General features: G+C 36.5%; 2 protein-coding genes across 2 annotated transcripts; one reads left to right on the top strand and one right to left on the bottom strand.

Moving 5' to 3' along the window:
• Positions 1–7,251: 7,251 nt before the first annotated feature.
• On the bottom strand, positions 7,252–10,655 carry LOC111913493 (protein TIC 40, chloroplastic). Its single transcript, XM_052769319.1, has 13 exons — positions 10,212–10,655; positions 9,782–9,896; positions 9,632–9,689; positions 9,517–9,534; positions 9,104–9,407; positions 8,928–9,034; positions 8,708–8,850; positions 8,578–8,618; positions 8,449–8,494; positions 8,068–8,162; positions 7,864–7,967; positions 7,732–7,779; positions 7,252–7,555 (listed from the first exon to the last, which is right to left on the bottom strand). Exons 1-13 carry the CDS (start codon positions 10,420–10,422, stop codon positions 7,496–7,498), a joined length of 1,350 nt encoding a protein of 449 aa, XP_052625279.1. The 5' UTR covers positions 10,423–10,655; the 3' UTR covers positions 7,252–7,495.
• Positions 10,656–17,446: 6,791 nt separating this feature from the next.
• LOC111913494 (uncharacterized) lies at positions 17,447–19,678 on the top strand. Its single transcript, XM_023909198.3, has one exon. The coding sequence runs from the start codon at positions 17,744–17,746 to the stop codon at positions 19,556–19,558; it is 1,815 nt and encodes a 604-aa protein (XP_023764966.1). The 5' UTR covers positions 17,447–17,743; the 3' UTR covers positions 19,559–19,678.
• Positions 19,679–21,130: the final 1,452 nt, after the last annotated feature.

Below are 21,130 nucleotides of genomic sequence, written 5' to 3' on the forward strand. Positions count from 1 at the left end.
TACAACTCTCCCCCACTTAAATTAGATTTCGTCCTCGAAATCCTTCCTTACCATTCCTTACACACTAAATACTCAAGTAACATGGCCATAATCCTGAGTACACCCTAACCTTCTTAGGGTAGCTGTGACCAATCATCGCAAAGCCCAAACATCTGTAGGCAAACTACTTCCTCACAACAAGATCACATCTACTTCATCTGAATTCTGATGTCTTGAGATGGTCCGAATCCCTGACAGACCACTCTACTGATTCATGATTGCTAAATCCAATCCACTTGTTACTCAGCTGCCTACTAAACTTCTGGTAACTCAAGGCTCACACTAGAAAACAGAATCACAAATCCACTTATCCCTGTGATTCACTTATATCAGGCCAACGTCCTGATAATCCCGCTGTGAGTGACTTAGCATATCCCAAGCTATCTGTGACTCTATCCATACATGAAATCTCAAAAAAACCATTACTGTTTGAGACACTGAACTGTTTGAAGCACTGAAATTTCTGAAACACTGAACTGCCTGAAATACCAAACTGCCTGAAACACTGAACTGCCCGAAACACTGAAATATCTGATCACCGAACTGCCTGAAACTCTAACTGTCTGAAACGATATGATGCCACATGGCTGCTTCCCAACATCTATCAAGACCTACATGGTCTTAGTTTTCCGCCAATCATCTGAAATACAAGGTTCCAGCCCGGCTGCGGAGCCAAACGACTCCCACTTAGTCGCCTCACACGACTTCTAAACAAGTTCCTTCTCTAGAACTAGATGCCACTAGTTACCATGCCACTGAGGCTCTAATAACTTTCTGATTTAACTGATCGAGTCCATACGTCAAATCCTGATGTCACCAAACCCAAGGCTAAAAGTGATTGCTACTTGACCATTGGTAGCCTCATGGCATAAATGACCTTAAGGAGTCCACTGCTTCCTTGATCTCATCTCTATAGCGGCGCTTCTACAATCTTATCACTGGCTTAACCAGGTCTCATCCGTCTGGGAAATCCCGAAATCCAATCCGTGGATTTCCATTTTCCTCACTGCTATACCCGAACTGGTGGGTACTACTGATCTTTTTGCGTCCTAACAACGCACTCACGCTATCTACCAACCTAGTGAAGGTTGCGGCTACACCCACAGACTCACATCTCTCTAGTACTATCTGCTAATCTTGTGAATGCTACGGCTACACCCGCAGACTTACAACACTCTAATACTATCTGACTGCTAGTGAATGCTACGGCTACACCCGCAGCCTTACAACACTCTGATACTATCTGACTGCTAGTGAATGCTACGGCTACACCCGCAGACTTACAACACTCTGATGCTATCTGACTGCTAGTGAATGCTACGGCCACACCCGCAGACTTACAACACTCTGATGCTATCTGACTACTAGTGAATGCTACGGCTACACCTGTAGGCTTACAACACTCTAATACTGGATCGAACACGCGCTTGCCCCGCACTCAACTGAACTCATGTCTTGAATGGAATCCCAAACCTGATTCCCTAAGGCTTATTAGTAACATCACGAGAACGCGATCTCCTTATTGGCACGCTTTTCCGAACTTCCATCTCACACTATCCTCAAACCATATAACCACTTGGGCTATCTTCCTTCCCAATAAGGATGCGAAACTTATCCTAGTCTCAAAACTGCCTCGCTTCTGAATCCTTGGGTGATTCTCCCCCACTTTGATTCAGCTAATGCCCTACAGCACACAAAACTGGAAGAATTCCGAATCCTTCTCACCACCCATGACCAATCTGCTAGAAACCACACTTACCATTGCTAGTGTTTCAACACTAGCTAATCCAAAAGATCACACAACTCTAAAAATTCGAATAAATCTCCGGTAATAACCCGCTAAACCCAGGAAGCTCCGAATCTCAATTGGAGACCTCGGAATCTCCCACTGCATCACGGCCTCTAACTTAGCCGGATCGACTAGAATATCCTTCTGATTGACAAGGTGCCCAAGAAATTGCACCCCGCGCAACCAGAACTCACAATTAGAGAACCTTGCGAAAATTCTCTCCCTCCTCAAAGTCTCTAGCACCTCCCTCAGGTGCTTCTCGTGCTACTCCTCAGTCTTGGAATAAACCAAGATGACGTTGTACTCCCTACTCCCGCAAGTGCTACACCGAATCTGGTCCTACTGGTCTCTCGGAAGCTAATCCGAAATCTTGGGTCTCCTCTCGAGACCCTTCAATATGAGTAACTAATCTGGTTCCCTCTTACCAATGTGCTCCAAGTCCATATCCCGCTCTCGAGCTATGGAAGTCATATCATTTAGGGTCTTGCACCCCGAGATACTCACAATCTCCCTGCTATAATTCTACAGTATGTTCTGATAACTTACCTTCTTCATTTCCTCATCTGCTGCATACTATGGTACCATATAAACTCTTTCCCGAGACTTGGCAGTGATCTCTGCCACAGTCTTAGTCTTCTGGTGGAGATCTAACAACTCTTGCGCCAACTGTTGCGCCTCAATCGCCTGGGCACACTCTGCCCATAATCTGGTCTGGAAGTCATCTCATGACATAACATCAACCACGTCACCACTCAACTCATTACCAACCTCTTCCTATCAATCTCGTGCTCTATCCTTCAGGAGATAGGAAGTAAGTCAGATCTTGTCTCCTTTCGAGACAACATCTGGTACGAAATGTGTTGGCAACATCTGCCAACCATCTGCCGCTAACAATGGGGTCCCTAACCCCCTGACAATCTGAAGCCTCACAAACTGTGAATTCCCGAAACATCAACGTACGGGTCTCTATCATGACTGCTATCTCAGTGCAGAATGCACTCGGCCTCTCATCACAAATCTCCATAATGCCCTCCTTGATCACACTGAGGATCACAGAAGTCTGGTCAGTGATACTGTGCAAAATTCTCAAATGAAATGAACTCTCTCATCTGATCATCAATCTGCCCGACTCCAGAGTCCGAGCCTGATCCCCTGTCGACACCAGAACTACCATCTGGTCTACCACGTAGCGTCACTATACTCGGAAACATGCCATCACTAACATCACAATACTCACCCAATCTCGAGGGATCTCACACACTACAAGTTCCCTGTATTCATCTCAGCCTTCCTTGATTCGAGTACGGATCCTCTGCTTTCAGTAGTACGGGCCCATACTACCTTCAACATCTATCCGTACTTTCCTCAAGAACTGTCTCGACTCCACCAAGTCACTCTACTGCTACTGATCTCTGCTACTACTTTCCTAGGCTTTCCCTAGGGAACTTCTGACTCCACCCAAACCAGTCCTCAGCTGCTGAAGGCCTCCTTGTAATGCCAATTAGTCACCACCCGAATACCATCACATGCAATGAGGCTCGGATAATCCTTCGAGTAAAAGTCTCGTCCTTACAACGGTTAGACTCAAACAAGAGTTGTGCAGTAGGGCCAAATCCAGCACTCTGAGATTATTCAACCCTGATCACATGTAATGTGACGTATTCACCTAATGGCTAACTCCCATCACTCAGAGTTCTACAAAGCACGAAGCAAACAACATTCGGATAAGGGAAACATACTCAGGAAAAACTAATCTCATAACAAGAAACTGTACTAGCATACAATGCTAAGCTCACACTATCAGGCATAACCTACACAGGCTATCCTACTACTGTCTACTCATTACTAGCATGTAATTATCATAAAGCTGAAACACATATAGCAGGCACATAAGGCATCCTCCTAGATCCTTAGTCCTATACTAGCATGCTGTTCTACTAAAACTAGAACAATTAATCATAATAATAAAACTTGTATGGGTAATTTGGGAGTACTTACTTGAGCTCGGCTGATTGCATGCACCACACCCTTTTCTCTTTTCAAAACTCTTTTCGCTTTTTCTAAAACTCTTTTCTTTATACTTTTTCTAAAATTGTTTTCTTTTCTCAAAATCCTTTTGTAACCATGGTTTTTCTTTGAAAACTCTATACCACTTCCTTAGTTTGAGTTCAGACACACTCGGGAGTGCACCCGAATCCCTCAAACCAAGGCTCTGATACCAACTTGTAACATCCCAAAAATACAGTCTGAAAATTTCGTTTTAAAATAGTAATAAAACCATGTTCATCAATCGTCATATAAGAATCATAAAGAATGTATCTCAAAATATCTTAACAATTGTCAAATATATCAGAGTATAAACATCCCAGGCTGAACAAATGGTGTGTGCACTGCAATCTTCCCGAGCTCCTCTTTTAAAAACTGAGTACCTGAAACCAAAACTGAAAACCGTAAGCACGAAGCTTAGTGAGCTCCCCCAAACTACCACATACCATACAATAACATATAAAGCATCTACTGGGCCTTGCGCACTGCATCGGACCGAAGTCCGGAAACTAACCAGGGCCTTGCCCTCTGCATCGAACCGAAGTCCGGAAACTAACCAGGGCCTTGCCCTCTGCATCGAACCGAAGTCCGGAAACTGCATCGGACCGGAGTCCGGAACTAACCAGGGCCTTGCCCTCTGCATCGGACCGAAGTCCGGAAACTGCATCGGACCGGAGTCCAGAACTAACCAGGGCCTTGCCCTCTGCATCGAACCGAAGTCCGGAACTAACTGCATCGGACCGAAGTCCGGAACTGATTGGGACCTTGTCCCCTGCATCGGACCGAAGTCCGGAACTGACTGAACATAACATAGCATAAACATATCAACTATGGCCCATCTATGGCCCAATTTTCCAAATTGGGCCCAATCCTTCATATGGGCGGCGGCAGCCATCATATCAACTATGGCTCATAGTGGCGGCAGGAGCACTAAAAAGCAACGTCAGTAGAACAGCGGCGGCAGCCACCATTCTCAATGGTGGTGGCGGTCCACATGAAATGACCCCAAGAACCAAGCTCTAAACAGCCGACTAGGAGGCTGCTATCGCCGGAGCAATCTGAAATGGCGGTTCACGGCCCACCGGTGACCACAGCCGCCATACACAACATCAACCCAACAAAAGGAACGAGAGGGAAAAAGAGAAGAATCGACTGAAGGTTTCTCGGCAGCCCAATACTTACACAGCGACAGAATAACGGCCAGCGCCTCCGGCGATGTTCGTATGACACGACAGCAGCGACCACAACAACTGAAGGTTTCTTCCCGGTCTTCGATAGACTCTCGGTGACTCACGTTGTTGCCGGCAGCTCGTCTCGATGGTGGTAGTTCCATGGCATGGCGGCGACCTCTTATGACCGGAGATGAGAGAGAGGAGGGGTGGCGGCTGGAGGCATATCCCTTAGGGTTAGGGTTTTGAGTGATTTAAGATGCATATATACATGGATCAAGGGAGGGTGACGGGAGTTGTCCCGTGTCCATGCTCCAACTTTGCCCATTAAACCATTCTAGTCCCTCCCCATGATATCTTTTTCAAAATAAAACACATACTTACCTTTTTAACCCTATCTTCTAAAATTCTTTACAATTAAAGTCTGAAATTTACCAATCAACCCCTACTCTACAAAAATCTATTTCATAATAGATCCTTAAATTACTAATAAGCCCTTAAGCCTTGAATCTTTGCAATTTAAGTCCCGAACATACACTTTTAACCCTCGACTTCTAATATTCTTCACAAATCATCCCGGGACTTACATTTATTAATTTATTTAAATAAACGGGGCGTTACAACTCTCCCCTACTTAAATTAGATTTCGTCCTCGAAATCCTTCCTTACCATTCCTTACACACTAACTACTCAAGTAACATGGCCATAATCCTGAGTACACCCTAACCTTCTTAGGGTAGCTGTGACCAATCATCGCAAAGCCCAAACATCTGTAGGCAAACTACTTCCTCGCAACAAGATCACATCTACTTCATCTGAATTCTGATGTCTTGAGATGGTCCGAATCCCTGACAGACCACTCTACTGATTCATGATTGCTAAATCCAATCCACTTGTTACTCAGCTGCCTACTAAACTTCTGGTAACTCAAGGCTCACACTAGAAAACAGAATCACAAATCCACTTATCCCTGTGATTCACTTATATCAGGCCAACGTCCTGATAATCCCGCTGTGAGTGACTTAGCATATCCCAAGCTATCTGTGACTCTATCCATACATGAAATCTCAAAAAAACCATTACTGTTTGAGACACTGAACTGTTTGAAGCACTGAAATTTCTGAAACACTGAACTGCCTGAAATACCAAACTGCCTGAAACACTGAACTGCCCGAAACACTGAAATATCTGATCACTGAACTGCCTGAAACTCTAACTGCCTGAAACTCTAACTGTCTGAAACGATATGCTGCCACATGGCTGCTTCCCAACATCTATCAAGACCTACATGGTCTTAGTTTTCCGCCAATCATCTGAAATACCGGGTTCCAGCCCGGCTGCGGAGCCAAAGGACTCCCACTTAGTCGCCTCACACGACTTCTAAACAAGTTCCTTCTCTAGAACTAGATGCCACTAGTTACCATGCTACTGAGGCTCTAATAACTTTCTGATTTAACTGATCGAGTCCATACGTCAAATCCTGACGTCACCAAACCCAAGGCTAAAAGTGATTGCTACATGACCAACCCTAATCTTTACTTGATGACCAACAACTAATTTGAATAATGACAAAATTATACTTTGTTGAATCCTCAACATTAGCTTCAAACTTCGCTATTTGTTTAAAAGATTACTTGAATGACATGGAAATGTATGATTCACTTGTAAACTTCTAAAATCATTCGAACAAATCCATGAAGAAGTTGCACGCCAATATCACCCCCAACAAGAAATAGACAGACTACGTCACTATGACGACATCAACAGCAAATTATACTTTGTTGAATAATTATCGGATTAAACAATCAAAAACCAGAACTTAGCCGACTAAAAAAAGTTGTATTTCATTTTCTATTTTAGTTTTATGTTACTGTTTTTTTTTTTTTTTTTTTTTTCTATTTCTACTGTTTTATATATAAAGCAAGTCTGTATTTTGTCGGAAGTTAAATTTAGTATGCAAAAAAGATTCACAAAACCATGACACTCGAAAATCCAGTTCTAATCTGGCCATATCGGATCAAATATTTCTGGCCCAAATCCAGTTATATCCAAACCAGACTTTTTAAAAACCAGTTTCCCATTTAGGATTTTATGGAGCCCATGTCCACCTGATACCAAAAAGCATTGGTACACTATTAATTAGCAGCAGAGTATATTTTCAACAAGAGAACACTAGTATCTTAAATACTCAAACACCAAGAACTTAAGTTAAGACTTAAAGACACCAGATTTAGTAAACTCAAAAGAGTCTGGACTCAAATCATACAGTTACTGAATTGTGGTCTCCTTGCTGTTACAGCCACCAGTCCTAACTCATGCACTCACTCAACTATAGCTAACGGATTGCAACAGATAATTAATTAGCTTGCTTCTGTAGCTCTAAATTCACTCACTCCCAAAAACAGACTTAACTTCTGTAGTAAATAACTCAAAATATGATTGATCATCATCATCAGGGTGCACCAGTCACCCCTGGAAACAGCTCTGATATCTTATTGAACACATCCATAACCTGAATCATTCAAACACCACATCTATTATTTAACTCATATTCATATAACAACAATCTCATTTTTGTAAATATGGATTAAAAAAACTATTTTATTTCCCATATTTATGTTTCGTGGAGTTTTTTTTTTTTTTTTTTTTTTTTTTTTTGGGGGGGGGGGGGGGGGGGGGGGGGCTTACCTCCTTGTCATTTTGGTACTTGATAATGCTCATAGGGTTTTGAGAACACTGCAAACGTAACAGTTGTGTTATTAAAGTTAATAAGTGACCCTAAAGTGCAAAAAGAAAGAGAAGGATAAAAAAAAAACATACATCCATGATTGCTGCTTGAACTCTTGGGTTTTGAAACGCCATGGCTACCTCAGGATTGGCCATGATTTTGGAAATAACTTCTTCAGGTGTAAGCCCAATTTGATCTTTAACAATAAAAAAAAAGATATAAGTAAACACATATATTTATATTGGTAGGGAGTATAAAAATACTTTACAAAGTTGTTTGATTTCAACAGATGTTACCAAATTGCTCCTTGACTTCGGGACTACTAATATCAAAATTTTTCAATGAGTCCATCATACGGTTGTCCCATTCAGGACTTCCCCCCATGCTATTCCTGAAGATAAACCAATTGATTGGGTGAGGGAAAATACAACTCACAACTTACATTCAATAATAGGGTTAAAATACAAAACACACACACACTTGTTCTTTCACCATTTTATTTCAACTATTTTGTGTAGTTATCAAACAATCAAGCTTTTTGACCGTTTATAAAGCAGCTGTAAAAACCTCAAGATCTGACTCGATAAGAGCCAAATGGAAAATTAAAGTTGTAAAGTAAAGATTATTCTGAAGTAATATTAGAGTGGAAAAAGATGAAATTAAAACAAAAAACATACAACATATCCTGCAGTTGTTGACGATATTGTGGGTTCTGAAGCATCCCTGTTTAAATAAAATAAAAGTATTAGCTTAGGTTGACATATATGTGTACAAAATCATAAAACTTAATTTGAACAATAACTGACATTTGAAGGAGGTAGGGTTCCTCATTTCTTCTGGAAGATAACTGGAAGAAACAAAAGTAAAACTTATGAACAACTTTATTCACCAATCAAAAAAACATAAAGTTGAAAATCTGGAAAATCAACAACTTACGGGTAGACCATTTTTTGTACAGTTGGATCCTCCATCATCTTCTCCAAAGCTTCAACAGACATAACAGGACCTGTTGTACCAGTAGACGAAGCTCCAGAAAACGGATTATTCATCGGGTTGGAAGCAGATCCATTTTGGGAACCCTAATTTCATCAACCAGATCATTTTATATATCTATTCAGATATTAAAATGAATCATATTTCACAATCAAATTCTTACTTGGGTTGCAGACTGAGAATCTTTCGGGGATTCAGTCTCTTTAGATTCTTTGAAGTTTTCAAACGGGTTCGCTTTCAATGTTTCCTCAGGCGACACATCAACAAAAGCTGACAACATTTGAGTTATAACTTCTTGCATAAGTAGAATTGCAAAGGGTCAAAATGGTCATTACATACCGGATTTCTTTGGCTCCTTTGGTGCTTCAAGTTCATCTATGGAGTTTGTGGCTGCAGGTGGTGCCTCTGTTTTAGTAGGAGGCATATCTACTGTCACTGTTCGCTGGGAAGCAGGTCCAGATGAGGCGGCTGATGGTGTCGGAAACGGAAAAGGTGATCCCGGTGAAGAGGCGGTTGACCCTGACATTGGTGGAGTCGGGAATGGAAACGGGGATGCCGGAGAAAAGCCGGAATTGGCAAATTGGTTATTTTGTGTGTCCATTTGTCCCATCATGGTCTTGAAAGCTTGTTGCATGGCATATTTCTGAAATTAGGAACATATCAAAAAAAAAAAAAAAAAAAAAAAAAAAAAAAACCTTACACCCCGTTTGTTGTCTGTCTGGATAAAGTGTTGTCTGTATTAAGAACTTTACCTTTAAGTACGATGCGGCCTGTCATTCATGAATTGTAAAAAGTCAAACATAGAAATGACTAATAAGAAACAAATTGTTCTTGAAGAAAGTGCAACGAATGTATTATCATACTTACCCATGAAAAAACTGCTGAGAAAGCAACACCAACTCCTACCCAAAAGAGGGGAGAACCTCTACAAGCACAACCAAATCTTAAAAAGTCATGTTTACATTGTATAAAAATCAAAAATTGAATGAAATTAGGGAATGTAAGATGCTTATTTACACTTGAGAAGATGGGGGTGGCACTGCAATTTGTGGGGTTGCACCAACTGAAGAAGTGTGTTGATTGCTTGAAGAAGAAATTCTAGCAAAGCAATCTTTCCCAAGCCTCTCTAGTTCTATATATACATGTGAACTCATTTAGATTCAAACCATAACTCAAAGGGAGTAGATAGCATAGTGATGATTTGATTTTAAAGTTAAAAAGTACTATGATTTTTGACATTCCAAAGAAGGTTATTGGATTTGGCTAGTTTTTCGGTTTCATATACAGATACACCTACAAGAACTCATTCATTTAGGGAAAAAAAGACATACTAAATAGCCTTTGGAATTGGCCCAATGATAGGATACAAATTTTTTAATGTCATCAGGACGCTAACAATGTTCACCTAGCAAAAACTGAATTAAAAAGATGAAATGCAAAGAATTACCATTAGATTTATTAGTTGTTAGTGGGGTTGAGCCCTGCGGCTGAGACACGGCGGCGATTGAAGTTTTGGATTTGGAGAGCAGGCCGCTTCTCTTTGGGATTTTGAACGAGCAAAACAAGGGTTTATTGGATATTACACCATTAGTTCGAGGGTTTGCAGTAGAACCTAGTACTAGCTTTTGAGAAGAAGCGTAAACGGCTATATTATCCATCAATCGAAGCTCCGTAAAGACTACACAATAAAGGGTTATAAGGAATTGGAGTTATCTTTGATCTTTTCTGGGTGTAAAGTAGGGTGATTTTGCAGTTGCTATTGGGTGTGAAGAAGCGGGAGGAGGATTGAAGAAGGGGCCTGCTTCTTCTGTACTTCTCTATATCGGCGACATCTCCAAACTCAACAACCTCATCATGTTTAATCTCAATGAGACGACAAACTCGTCCCTCAGGGTTTCTTGCTTTCTTTTTCTTTTTCTTTTTCTTTTTTTTTACACAAATTTAACTAAATTAATTTTGTTTTGATTATTTATAATCTTAATATCTTTTTGGTTCATGGATTTCGAAAAAAGTTTCAAAGGAATTTGAATGAAATTTCAATAAAATTGCTTTTAGTTGTCAAAATAAAATAAAAAGAATCCGAATTCTCTAAATTTTATTAAAATATACATTTAAAAAATTGATTTCATTATATATATAATTAATTCCCAACAGTAACTTTATGTTTTAGACTTTTGTCATATTTTTTTTTTCTTATTTTGAGATTTTTAGTTTCTAAGACCAATTATGAATACAAAAATTTTCTTTCTTGTCTTTTTGCCCCAAGAGTTGATAATTTCCACCTCCTGGCTGAGTCCTTTGATTTTTTCCTTTTTTTTGACCTCATTGTGTGTAGAAGAAAAAAAAATAGAAAACGATTTTTGCCACGCTTCTTTGCTCACTTTGATGTTTTTAGTCTCTAATGAATACTAAATTTCTTTTTTTACCTCATTGTGTGTAAAAGAAAAAAAATTAGAAAACAATCAATAATTAACAAAAAGAAAAGGAATCATCAGTCATAAAATATGCATGTTACAATTTTCCAACACATTAAACTGTTTTAAACCCGCAACGTAGTGCAATGATTTTTACTAGTTTTTTCTTAAATGGAAAAGTTTTAAAATTTCATTTCCTTTTTATCAAAAAGAGAAAAAATATGTTTTTATTTCATCTTTATTTTACTCAAAATAAAAACATATTATCATCAATACTCTCACACACATTTATGCACTTGTATCTACCTCCACACACACACACAAAAACACACCACCTTCACCTCACACAAGCATCAGTACGCCTAAACCCACCCCACACCCACACACCAACCCATTTTAATATATGTTGTGAGATACATTTATAATATATTTTAAGATACATATACGAATGACCATTTTGAGTTCTTCTTTGTCACTCTAGGATGCATTGTAAGATACATTTGTAATACATCACATATTGCAATGATTGATGGTCTAAAATTTTATAGATTCTAACATTCTTAACTACAGGTTATCGTGGATCTTCATAAGTTATCCCCTTGAAAGGGTAATACTTATACATAATGTTCATAGCCATTACCATACATAGAAACTACAACATCCCAAAAATACTAGATAAAATGTTGTTTTTAGTTCAACCAAAACATTCATTCATTACTTTCAAAATAGTTGTAGTATCAAAAGTATTTCCAATAACATCATAGTGGCAACAAAATCATAAGTATGAAATCTCATGTGGATGTAAAGCAATCATACCAAACTCATCCTTTTGGAACCAGAAATACCTGAAATATTTAAACCGAAAAATCGTAAGCACAGAGCTTAATAAGTTCCCCAAAATACCACATATCATACATAACATAACGAGTCTATTTCAACCCCAAGAAAGTGTTATGGGCGAAATCATAGTCTTGCCCCTTCCATGGTCAAATCATGGGCTTTACTTGTATAAGTGTCAGGGACAGATCTTGGTCTTCCATACAATTGTCAAGGGGTAAATCTTGGTCTTACATGTAAATGTCAAGGGTTGAATCATGGTCTTCCATACAAATTCTAGTGGTCAAACCCTAGTGCTCCATGTAAGTATCATAAAGATAACTAGCATCTTAGTACACTGAGAGAACTCACCTCGCAACGTAGTCAAAAGCTAACCATCTTACACAGCGAAGAAATGAGTACTACACACTGTAAATTGAATCATACAAGGTAAACCCGTGGTCTAACTTCAAAAACTAGCATTTTACCAAAAGTTGAAATTGGTCACATTCAATGATCAAAGTCAATGCCAGTTGACCTTTACGTCGTAGTCATCCTTTGGCTACGTCGTGGGGCCTTCTCGATAAAACAGTCACGGTCGGGCTAGCCACCACGTCGTGAAAAACTAAACAGAAACAACTTAACGGATTAAGCTTTCATCCAATTAATCTAAGAGCTCCAAAGCTCAGATCTAATTCCCCTTAAGGTCTATATGGATAAAGTTTCCAACTTTATCCATTAATACCACCCAATAAGCCAAAATCTCTAATCTTAAGCTCTTAATGGTTCCACCGGTTGCATGGACACCACACAAAGTCATGCAATGCCACTTTCCAACCAAAACCAAGGTTTATAAGCTAGATAATGCACTAAAGTGCTCTAGAGTTCACCCAAACTCCAAAGACAAGAAGTTTGGGACTAAAAGACTCACAAAATGACCTAATATGAGATCTAAAGATATAATGGACAAGGTTGAGACTTTATACATCCTCAAGGTCAAAAACTAGATAAAGATGTTAGATCCAAGCCGAAGCCAAGCTCCCAAACCACAAGATAGACTCCTTCTCCTTCCAAGTTTTACAAAAATGGATTCAAACTCTCAAAACACACACAAAGAAGCTGAGGTTTGGGTGGGGGTCGTTCTCAGATGATGGAGGCTGCCAAATGAGGTAGTCCTAGGATTTGGTGCATATAAATAAGGCAATAATACCCAAATCCAAGGTTTTGAACCCCAACCGTTGTTACGTCGTGGACAAATCTTTGCCACATTGTGATGGTTCACAGATGCACGTTTTTGTAAGGTCCCAAAAATGCCAATAAAAATTTTCATTTTTTAAAACATAGAGTAATACAAATATTGGTTCCAAATCCAATCAATATAAATTGTATTTTCAAACATCAGAGTATATCAACAACAATCAATCTAATGCATACTCAGTGAACACAAGTATTCATACAGATCTATCAATCTAATACATGCTCAATATAACAACAATCATACCAAGATATAAAATCCAGTGGGTCGGCCTTGGTGCCTTCGACCCACAAGTATAATGAGGAAAACTTACCTCTCAGTCTGAAGAGATAGCTGAACATGACACTGCTTCGAATATTAGCTCTACAAGTCACCTGAACACCAAATATCGACCAGTCTCAAGTACAACTCAAAATACCCGAAATACCCCTAGGTCAAACTTGGTTAAAATCTTTGTCAAAATCAAAAGTCAGAGGAGTCAACTAAGTCAACTAAGCTGGGTATGTTGGGTATACTTAGCTTGTACGCAGGGCGTACTAGAGCCTTGACCAGATTACGAGTTGTTGACCGCGTATGCGCAACGTACCATTTGGTACGCCCAATGTACGCATCTGCCAACCACCTTCTCTAATAAGTACTTATTCCATTAAGCACTTTCGTCCAAAATCCAGATTTAGTCCTCAAATGATGTTCTTAATCATAAAGTTTCCAACTTTATGATCTTGCATGACTATAAAGTGTCGAATACCCAAAACACTAACTTCTTAACTCATTAAGACCTCATATTCAATGCATGGAAATAAACTAATAACCAAGATTGCATTTTTATGACCTTAGACACTCCAAAACGTTTGAAAAGGCAATCTATTTAATCCAGAGCATGCCATACTCAAGAACACCATTGTTTGGGGACAAAAACACATAATAACATCATACAACCTAGATCTAACCAAATAAGCATCAAGGTATCAACTTTATACCTTTTGGAGATAGAGGAGGGTGCAAAACTTCTAGATCCATTGCTGCTCCAAGCTTCCAAGATGTTATTTTTTCTTCTCCTTCCTCTATGAACACCAAAACACACACACCAATGGCTGATGAATATAGAGGTGGAGGTTGATGAATGAGGAGAGTTTAAAGAGTTAAGGATGTTTAAATAGGGTCAAAAACCTAAAAATTAAGGTTTTGAGTCACTAACTTTGAAGTTACAATTTAAGTCCTTGAAGTATTGATCTCTTGCTACATTTGGAATGCATAATTCTATGCAAATTATATATAAAAAATTGTTGAAGTAACTAATTGTTTTTTAGATCTATATGATGTATACTTTTTTCCCCTTCATCAAAAGATAATAACTTATTTTTTTTTATTTAAATCATATTATCTTACAATCATCCTAACCATCTTTTATTAAAAGTAAAAAACAAAATAAAATTATGAATTATTCAAGTCACATTTTTTAAAATACAATATTATCCTAGATTGACAAAGATACCTTAGTGGGTGTTTGTGATAGCTTTTAAAAAAAGCTTGTTAAGTTTTTAGCTTTTTATAAAGCTAATAAGCTAAAAAGTGTTTGTCTATATAAAAAACGTTTTTTAAAACAACTTTTTGGATAGGAAAAAGTAAAGCTTTCAAAAAGCTGGAAAATTCTAGCTTTTTACCTTTTTAACCATTTACTCCTGAAAAAACAACTTTTCGTATCCAAACACTTATTAAAACTAGCTTTTCCTAAAAGCCATAAGCTAATAAGCACTTTTCTTAAAAATCACTTTTGACATAAAAAAGCTAACCCAAACATACCCTTAATATTGTTTAGTATTGAATTTTTAAAATTTTCTTATTTTATCAATCCATTTTCATTGTATATCTTATAAACTCGTGGTTTCCATGTGTCTCTTATAATGATCCATGTTATATGTAGATTGTTTGAGATTGTAAGTCAAATTCTATATAGGAATTTCAAAGTTATCATATCATTAAAATTGTGTTTTTAATCTTTTATATAACTTTTTTATATAATTTTTGTTTTTTTTAACTTCAAGGTTTCTGACGCAGGACATGTGGCGATTTATATATTAGTTTATATTAATTTATTTAATTAAAACTAGACATATATTGATATTATTTGAAAATCAAATCATTATCATTATCATTATATACTTATAAATGAAGCATTTTTCCTTGCACCACATTCATTTGAAACCCCTATCTATTTTTCTTTTCTTCACATTCATTTGAAACTTCCATGACTTTTCAATTTCTTTCTAATAATAATTATAATTTGGTTAATTAGGTTAAATAAATATCAAACCTAAAATGTAATCATATATAAACTAAATTTCAATATTAAAATAATATATTTACTTCTACTAATAAAGTTATGTTTTTTAACTTATAACATATTATACTTAATTGATTACTTTTAAAATATTGTTGGATGTAAACCATTATCATTTTAAAGATACAATTTTGGAACGATTTGTATAAATACTTAAATTAATAATTTAAATATAACATTACATGGTCAACTTAAATATAACTTTTAGTTTAACTTAAACAACCCAAAAAATATTTTCTAAATAGTTAAAAGTGATAAATTGTTGTGTCTTTCTAATAATGATTATAAGTTGGTTAATAAAGTTAAATAAACTAAATTTCAATTTTAAAATAATATTTTTGTTTTTACTTATAAAGTTATGTCTTTAACTTTTAACATATTATACTTAATTTATTATATTTAATATGATGTTAAATTTAAACCATTATCAGTTTAAAGCTATAAATTTTGAATAATTTGGACAAAATACTTAAATTGTGAGCATAAATATAAATGTCAACTTAAATATAAATTTCAGTTCCACTTAAAAAAAGTAAATAATATTTTGTAAATAGTTAAAATTAATAAATTATAGTGATAAATGTAAAAACTAAATTGTAATATCAAATTAACTTAAATATTTTGTAATTATATTTTTATAATCGTTAAAAAATTTCAAATAAGTAGCTTAAAATAAATTACAATAACAATAGTTAAAAAGAACTCTATATAAATGATTATATTGTTACCTTTAAAATAAAAAAATAATGTTTGATATTTTAAATATATAATGATAGTAATTAAAACATTAAGCAAATAAATTTTAAAAAAATTAGGTAACAATAATAACAACTATAAATAATATTAAACCATAAATTATACTTAATTTTATTCATGTGTAAGTCGCGGGTAGAAATCATTCAAACGATTGAGATTATATAGCTATAATAGATGTGTATATTATCATATAATTCAAAATAATCTATATATTATATCAATTTAGTATACGAATTATTATATCAAATTTAATAACAACGTTATTGTTATATTTAAAAAAAACATATATTTGTATATACTTCAACTATATAGGTGTTTCTGTGCATTATAATGTCAACTTAAATATAAATTTCAGTTCTACTAAAAAAACCAAATAATATTTTGTAAATAGTTAAAATTTATAAATTATAGTGATAAATTCAAAAAAACTAAATTGCAATCTCAATTTAACTAAAATATTTCCTAAATGAATTTTTATAATCGTTAACGTTTCCAAATAAGTAGCTTAAAATAATTTACAATAACAATAGTTAAAAATAACTCTATAAAAATGATTATATTGTTACCTTTAAAATCAAAAAGTAATGTTTGATGTTTTAAATAATTATAATGATAGAAATTAAAACATTACGCAAATAAAATTAAAAAAATTAATTAATAATAACAACTATAAATAACATTAAACCTTATATTATATTCAATTTTATCCATATGTAACTCACGGGTAGAAGTCATTCAAACGATTAAGATTATGAAGTTATAATAGATGTATATATTATCATATAATTCAAAATAATCAATATATTGTATGAATTTAGTATAAAAATTATTATATCAAATTTAACAAAAATGTTATTGTTATATTTAAAAAGAAAACATATATTTATAAAGATTTCAACTATATATGTGTTTCTGCGCAACGCACGGACATTCGCCTAGTAAATAAATAATATGTTGATAAAATGGATAAAGAATAAATAGATTGGTGTTGCCACGTATGTAAAGAGGGGCAATATTGTAATTTAAAAACCGGAGCCTTTACTACTGCACAGGAAAGCATGGGCCCAGAGTGAGATTTTCTAATCACTTAACAGATTTTGAGAAAAGGGGAAAAGATTTTAGGGCTAGCAAGAACCATCGCAAGAACACCACAAGGCACAAGCTCTCCAGCATTATTGCTTTAATGCAATTCTTCTTCTTCAGTATCTCCACGTACGAGAAAATCGACGAATATGTTATGTACAGCGCGGAATTGGTTCACTTCCTTTAAAACCCAGTTCGAACCCGATATTTGAACACCGTTTTCCGATCACCCATTTAATTTATCTGTTTTTGAACTTCTACTCATTTGGAGTTATTGGGGATTTGCGAAAGAGCTGATATCGATTACAATTATTATGGCCGATGATTCTCTAGCTGAAATCACTGAACAATCGCTTGCTTCTTTAACAGACCATCAGCAACCACCACTTGAATTGGTAGATTCTATTGATTTATCAAATCATTTAGTTATAGGGCAAGAATTCCCAGATGTCGAAACTTGCAGAAGAGCTTTAAAAGACATCGCCATATCTTTACACTTCGATCTCCGTATAGTCAAATCCGACCGTAGCCGTTTCATTGCCAAATGCTCAAAAGAAGGCTGTCCATGGCGTGTACACGTCGCCAAATGCCCAAACGTCCCCACATTTTCAATTCGCACCCTCCATTGGGAACACACATGTGAAGGTGTCAGAAACCTCCATCACCAACAAGCTTCAGTCGGTTGGGTTGCAAGATCAGTTGAATCACGAATCAGAAACAATCCACAGTACAAACCAAAAGAAATTTTACAAGACATTCGCGATCAACATGGTGTTGCAGTGTCATATATGCAAGCTTGGAGAGGAAAAGAAAGAAGCATGGCTGCTTTACATGGTACTTTTGAAGAAGGGTATCGTCTTCTACCTTTATACTGTGAACACATCCGAAAAACAAACCCGGGAAGCATAGCCTCAGTTTTTTCAACCGGACAAGATAATTGCTTTCAACGCCTGTTTATCTCCTATCGCGCATCAATAATCGGGTTTTTAAACTCATGTAGACCGCTTCTAGAACTCGATAGAGCCCATCTGAAAGGAAAATACTTGGGTACACTTATATGCGCCTCTGCTATCGATGCAGATGATGGTTTATTTCCTTTAGCTTTTGCGGTTGTTGATGTCGAAAGCGATGAAAACTACATGTGGTTCATGTCAGAGCTCCGGAAGCTTCTCGGGGTAAACACTGACAACATGCCTCGCCTGACGATCTTATCAGAACGCCAGCGAGGCATGGTGGAGGCGGTCGAGACGCATTTCCCGACCGCCTTCCATGGATTCTGCTTACGTTACGTAAGCGAAAACTTTCGCGACACGTTTAAAAATTCAAAACTTGTCAACATTTTTTGGAGCGCAGTGTATGCGCTCACACCCGTTGAATTCGAAAGCAAAATTTCCGAAATGTTGGAAGTTTCACAAGACGTGATTCTTTGGTTCCAAGATTTCCCGCCTCAGTTATGGGCGGTTGCGTACTTTGAGGGCGTCCGATATGGTCATTTCACATTGGGAGTTACCGAATTGTTGTACAATTGGGCTCTTGAAGGGCACGAACTCCCGATTGTTCAATTAATGGAACACATTCGTGTTCAATTAAGTTCGTGGTTTGAGAACCGAAGAAATATCGGGATTAGATGGAACTCGATTGTTGTTCCGTCTGCTGAACAGAAGATTCTAGAAGCGGTTTCTGATGCACGTTGTTATCAAGTTTTGCGTGCAAATGAAGTGGAATTTGAAGTTGTGTCAACTGAAAGGACAAATATTGTGGATATAAGAAGTCGGGTGTGTTCTTGTAGGAGGTGGCAACTTTACGGGCTGCCCTGTGCACATGCGGCGGCTGCCCTGATTTCGAGCGGGAAAAACGCGCATGTTTTTGCGGATCATTGTTTTAAGGTTGAAAGTTATCGGGAGACGTATTCACAGATGATTTATCCGATACCCGATAAAAGTGTTTGGAAAGAGGTTTGTGATGAGGGCGATTTCGTAATTCGACCACCGAAGACACGGAGGCCGCCCGGGCGGCCGAAAAAGAAGGTGGTTCGTATAGAGAGTTTGAAGAGACCAAAGAGGATTGTTCAATGTGGTCGTTGTCATATGTTGGGACACTCTCAAAAGAAGTGTGCGATGCCAGTTTGAGTTTGATAGTTTGTTTTTTGATTTTTGTTTTTCTTTTGTTGATGCTGTTTTGACAGTTGGCATAGAGTTGTGTATTTGTATGCTTAAAAAAGTTTCGTAATAATTCCGAATTTGCATTTATATGGCGTGTGGAACAAGGTATAATTAGTATTATTAATCCGTTGGTATCATACTATAGGAATTAAGTGGGGTATAGATTTAGACATTTAGTTATTGGGTCTTTCAAGTCGATAAATTTAATTTTTAAAAAGATATGACATTAGGATGATTGATAACAGTCATAACACTAAACAGGAATAAAGGATTTGCAAACAAAATACGATGAGAATTCAACAACTCTAAAACCAGATAAATTAATACCAGGCTTTTGAGTAGCGAAAATAAAATAGAAAAAAAAAAAAACATGTTGTGATTCTATGCACAAGTTTTATAAACTCAAGCAACTAGTATTCCCTTTTGAAGAAAACAACTTTACTATGAGTCTAAGCAAAACCATGATAGTACTTGAGACATGGACAACATGTTAAAGGTCATTATTGACCTTTGTTCTCGACTTCCCACTTCACATAATTAAGTAATCCATCACAGTTCGCATAATTACGGGTGCTAATGTAAGAATCATCAAATTGCCACAAATCAATGGACCTAAGATATAAGTGAAAAATTAATCTAGATGTTAGAGCAAGAAGTCATATGCAATGCACATCCATATAATGTCTATCATCAAGTGGAACTGTGGAAGGATGTGCCAAAAAGATATTGACCACTCTGAAAGTAGTCTATGATGGATTTTATGAGGTAAAGGCTAATCATGAGAAAAATCTAAATAGATTTTGCTGTTATTATTAGTAAATAAATGTAATTGTCTTGGTATTTTTTGGAAAAAAAGATTATATATGTTGTTTTATTTGGGTAAGAGTAAGTAAGTTGTTATTATTGGTAAATACATGTAAGTATGTTGCTGTTTTTGACAATTAGAGTATGTATTCTCAATTCTGACACTTTTCTGACAACATTTTAGGAGTTTTGGCTCCATCTTAATACTTTTTTAAAACCTTTGTCTTTTTACTTTCTCAGAACTCACGACATGCCATCTTACATTGAAGCCGCATCAGTTCGATAACCGTACTCTCAATTTTTAAAGGAGTAAATAAATGCACAATCCATCAAAGGGCTTCTAGCTTAGTGGTATCAGATCTTGCTCTTTCTTTTTAGGTCGAATGTCCAAGGAACATAGGTAAAATTAGGAATAGTTTAAATAGGTAAAATCATGAGTAGTTTAAGTGGGACATAGTTAAAATTAGAAGTAGTTTAAGACTAAGGTTAGATTTGCAAAAAAATAACAAATAATAATAACAATATAAATAAAATAAATGCACAATCCTCTATTGCTGCGAATCGCTGGAAGCCCGTGGTTTAATATTATTAGAAGTTACAGAGAGTTATTGATTATGTATATTTATTATTTAAAAAGTGTTAGATACGTTTCGGGAGTCCGCACACCTACTTTGACTTTATTATAATCCGTTTTGGTACTTGTAGTTTGTATTGTTTATTACTTTAGATTAGATT

The sequence above is a fragment of the Lactuca sativa genome, chromosome 1 (genome assembly GCF_002870075.4).
Source record: "Lactuca sativa cultivar Salinas chromosome 1, Lsat_Salinas_v11, whole genome shotgun sequence".
In the NCBI taxonomy this organism is placed as follows: Eukaryota; Viridiplantae; Streptophyta; class Magnoliopsida; order Asterales; family Asteraceae; genus Lactuca; species Lactuca sativa.

Excerpts from the sequence above, each read along its gene's own strand:
- LOC111913493 (XM_052769319.1), bottom strand. The coding sequence starts at position 10,422 with ATGGATAATATAGCCGTTTACGCTTCTTCTCAAAAGCTAGTACTAGGT. Across the intron at positions 8,495-8,577 it reads GAACCCTACCTCCTTCAAAT|GGATGCTTCAGAACCCACAA; the intron begins GTCAGTTATTGT and ends TTATTTAAACAG. Across the intron at positions 7,968-8,067 it reads CGAAGTCAAGGAGCAATTTG|ATCAAATTGGGCTTACACCT; the intron begins GTAACATCTGTT and ends TTATTGTTAAAG.
- LOC111913494 (XM_023909198.3), top strand. The coding sequence starts at position 17,744 with ATGGCCGATGATTCTCTAGCTGAAATCACTGAACAATCGCTTGCTTCT.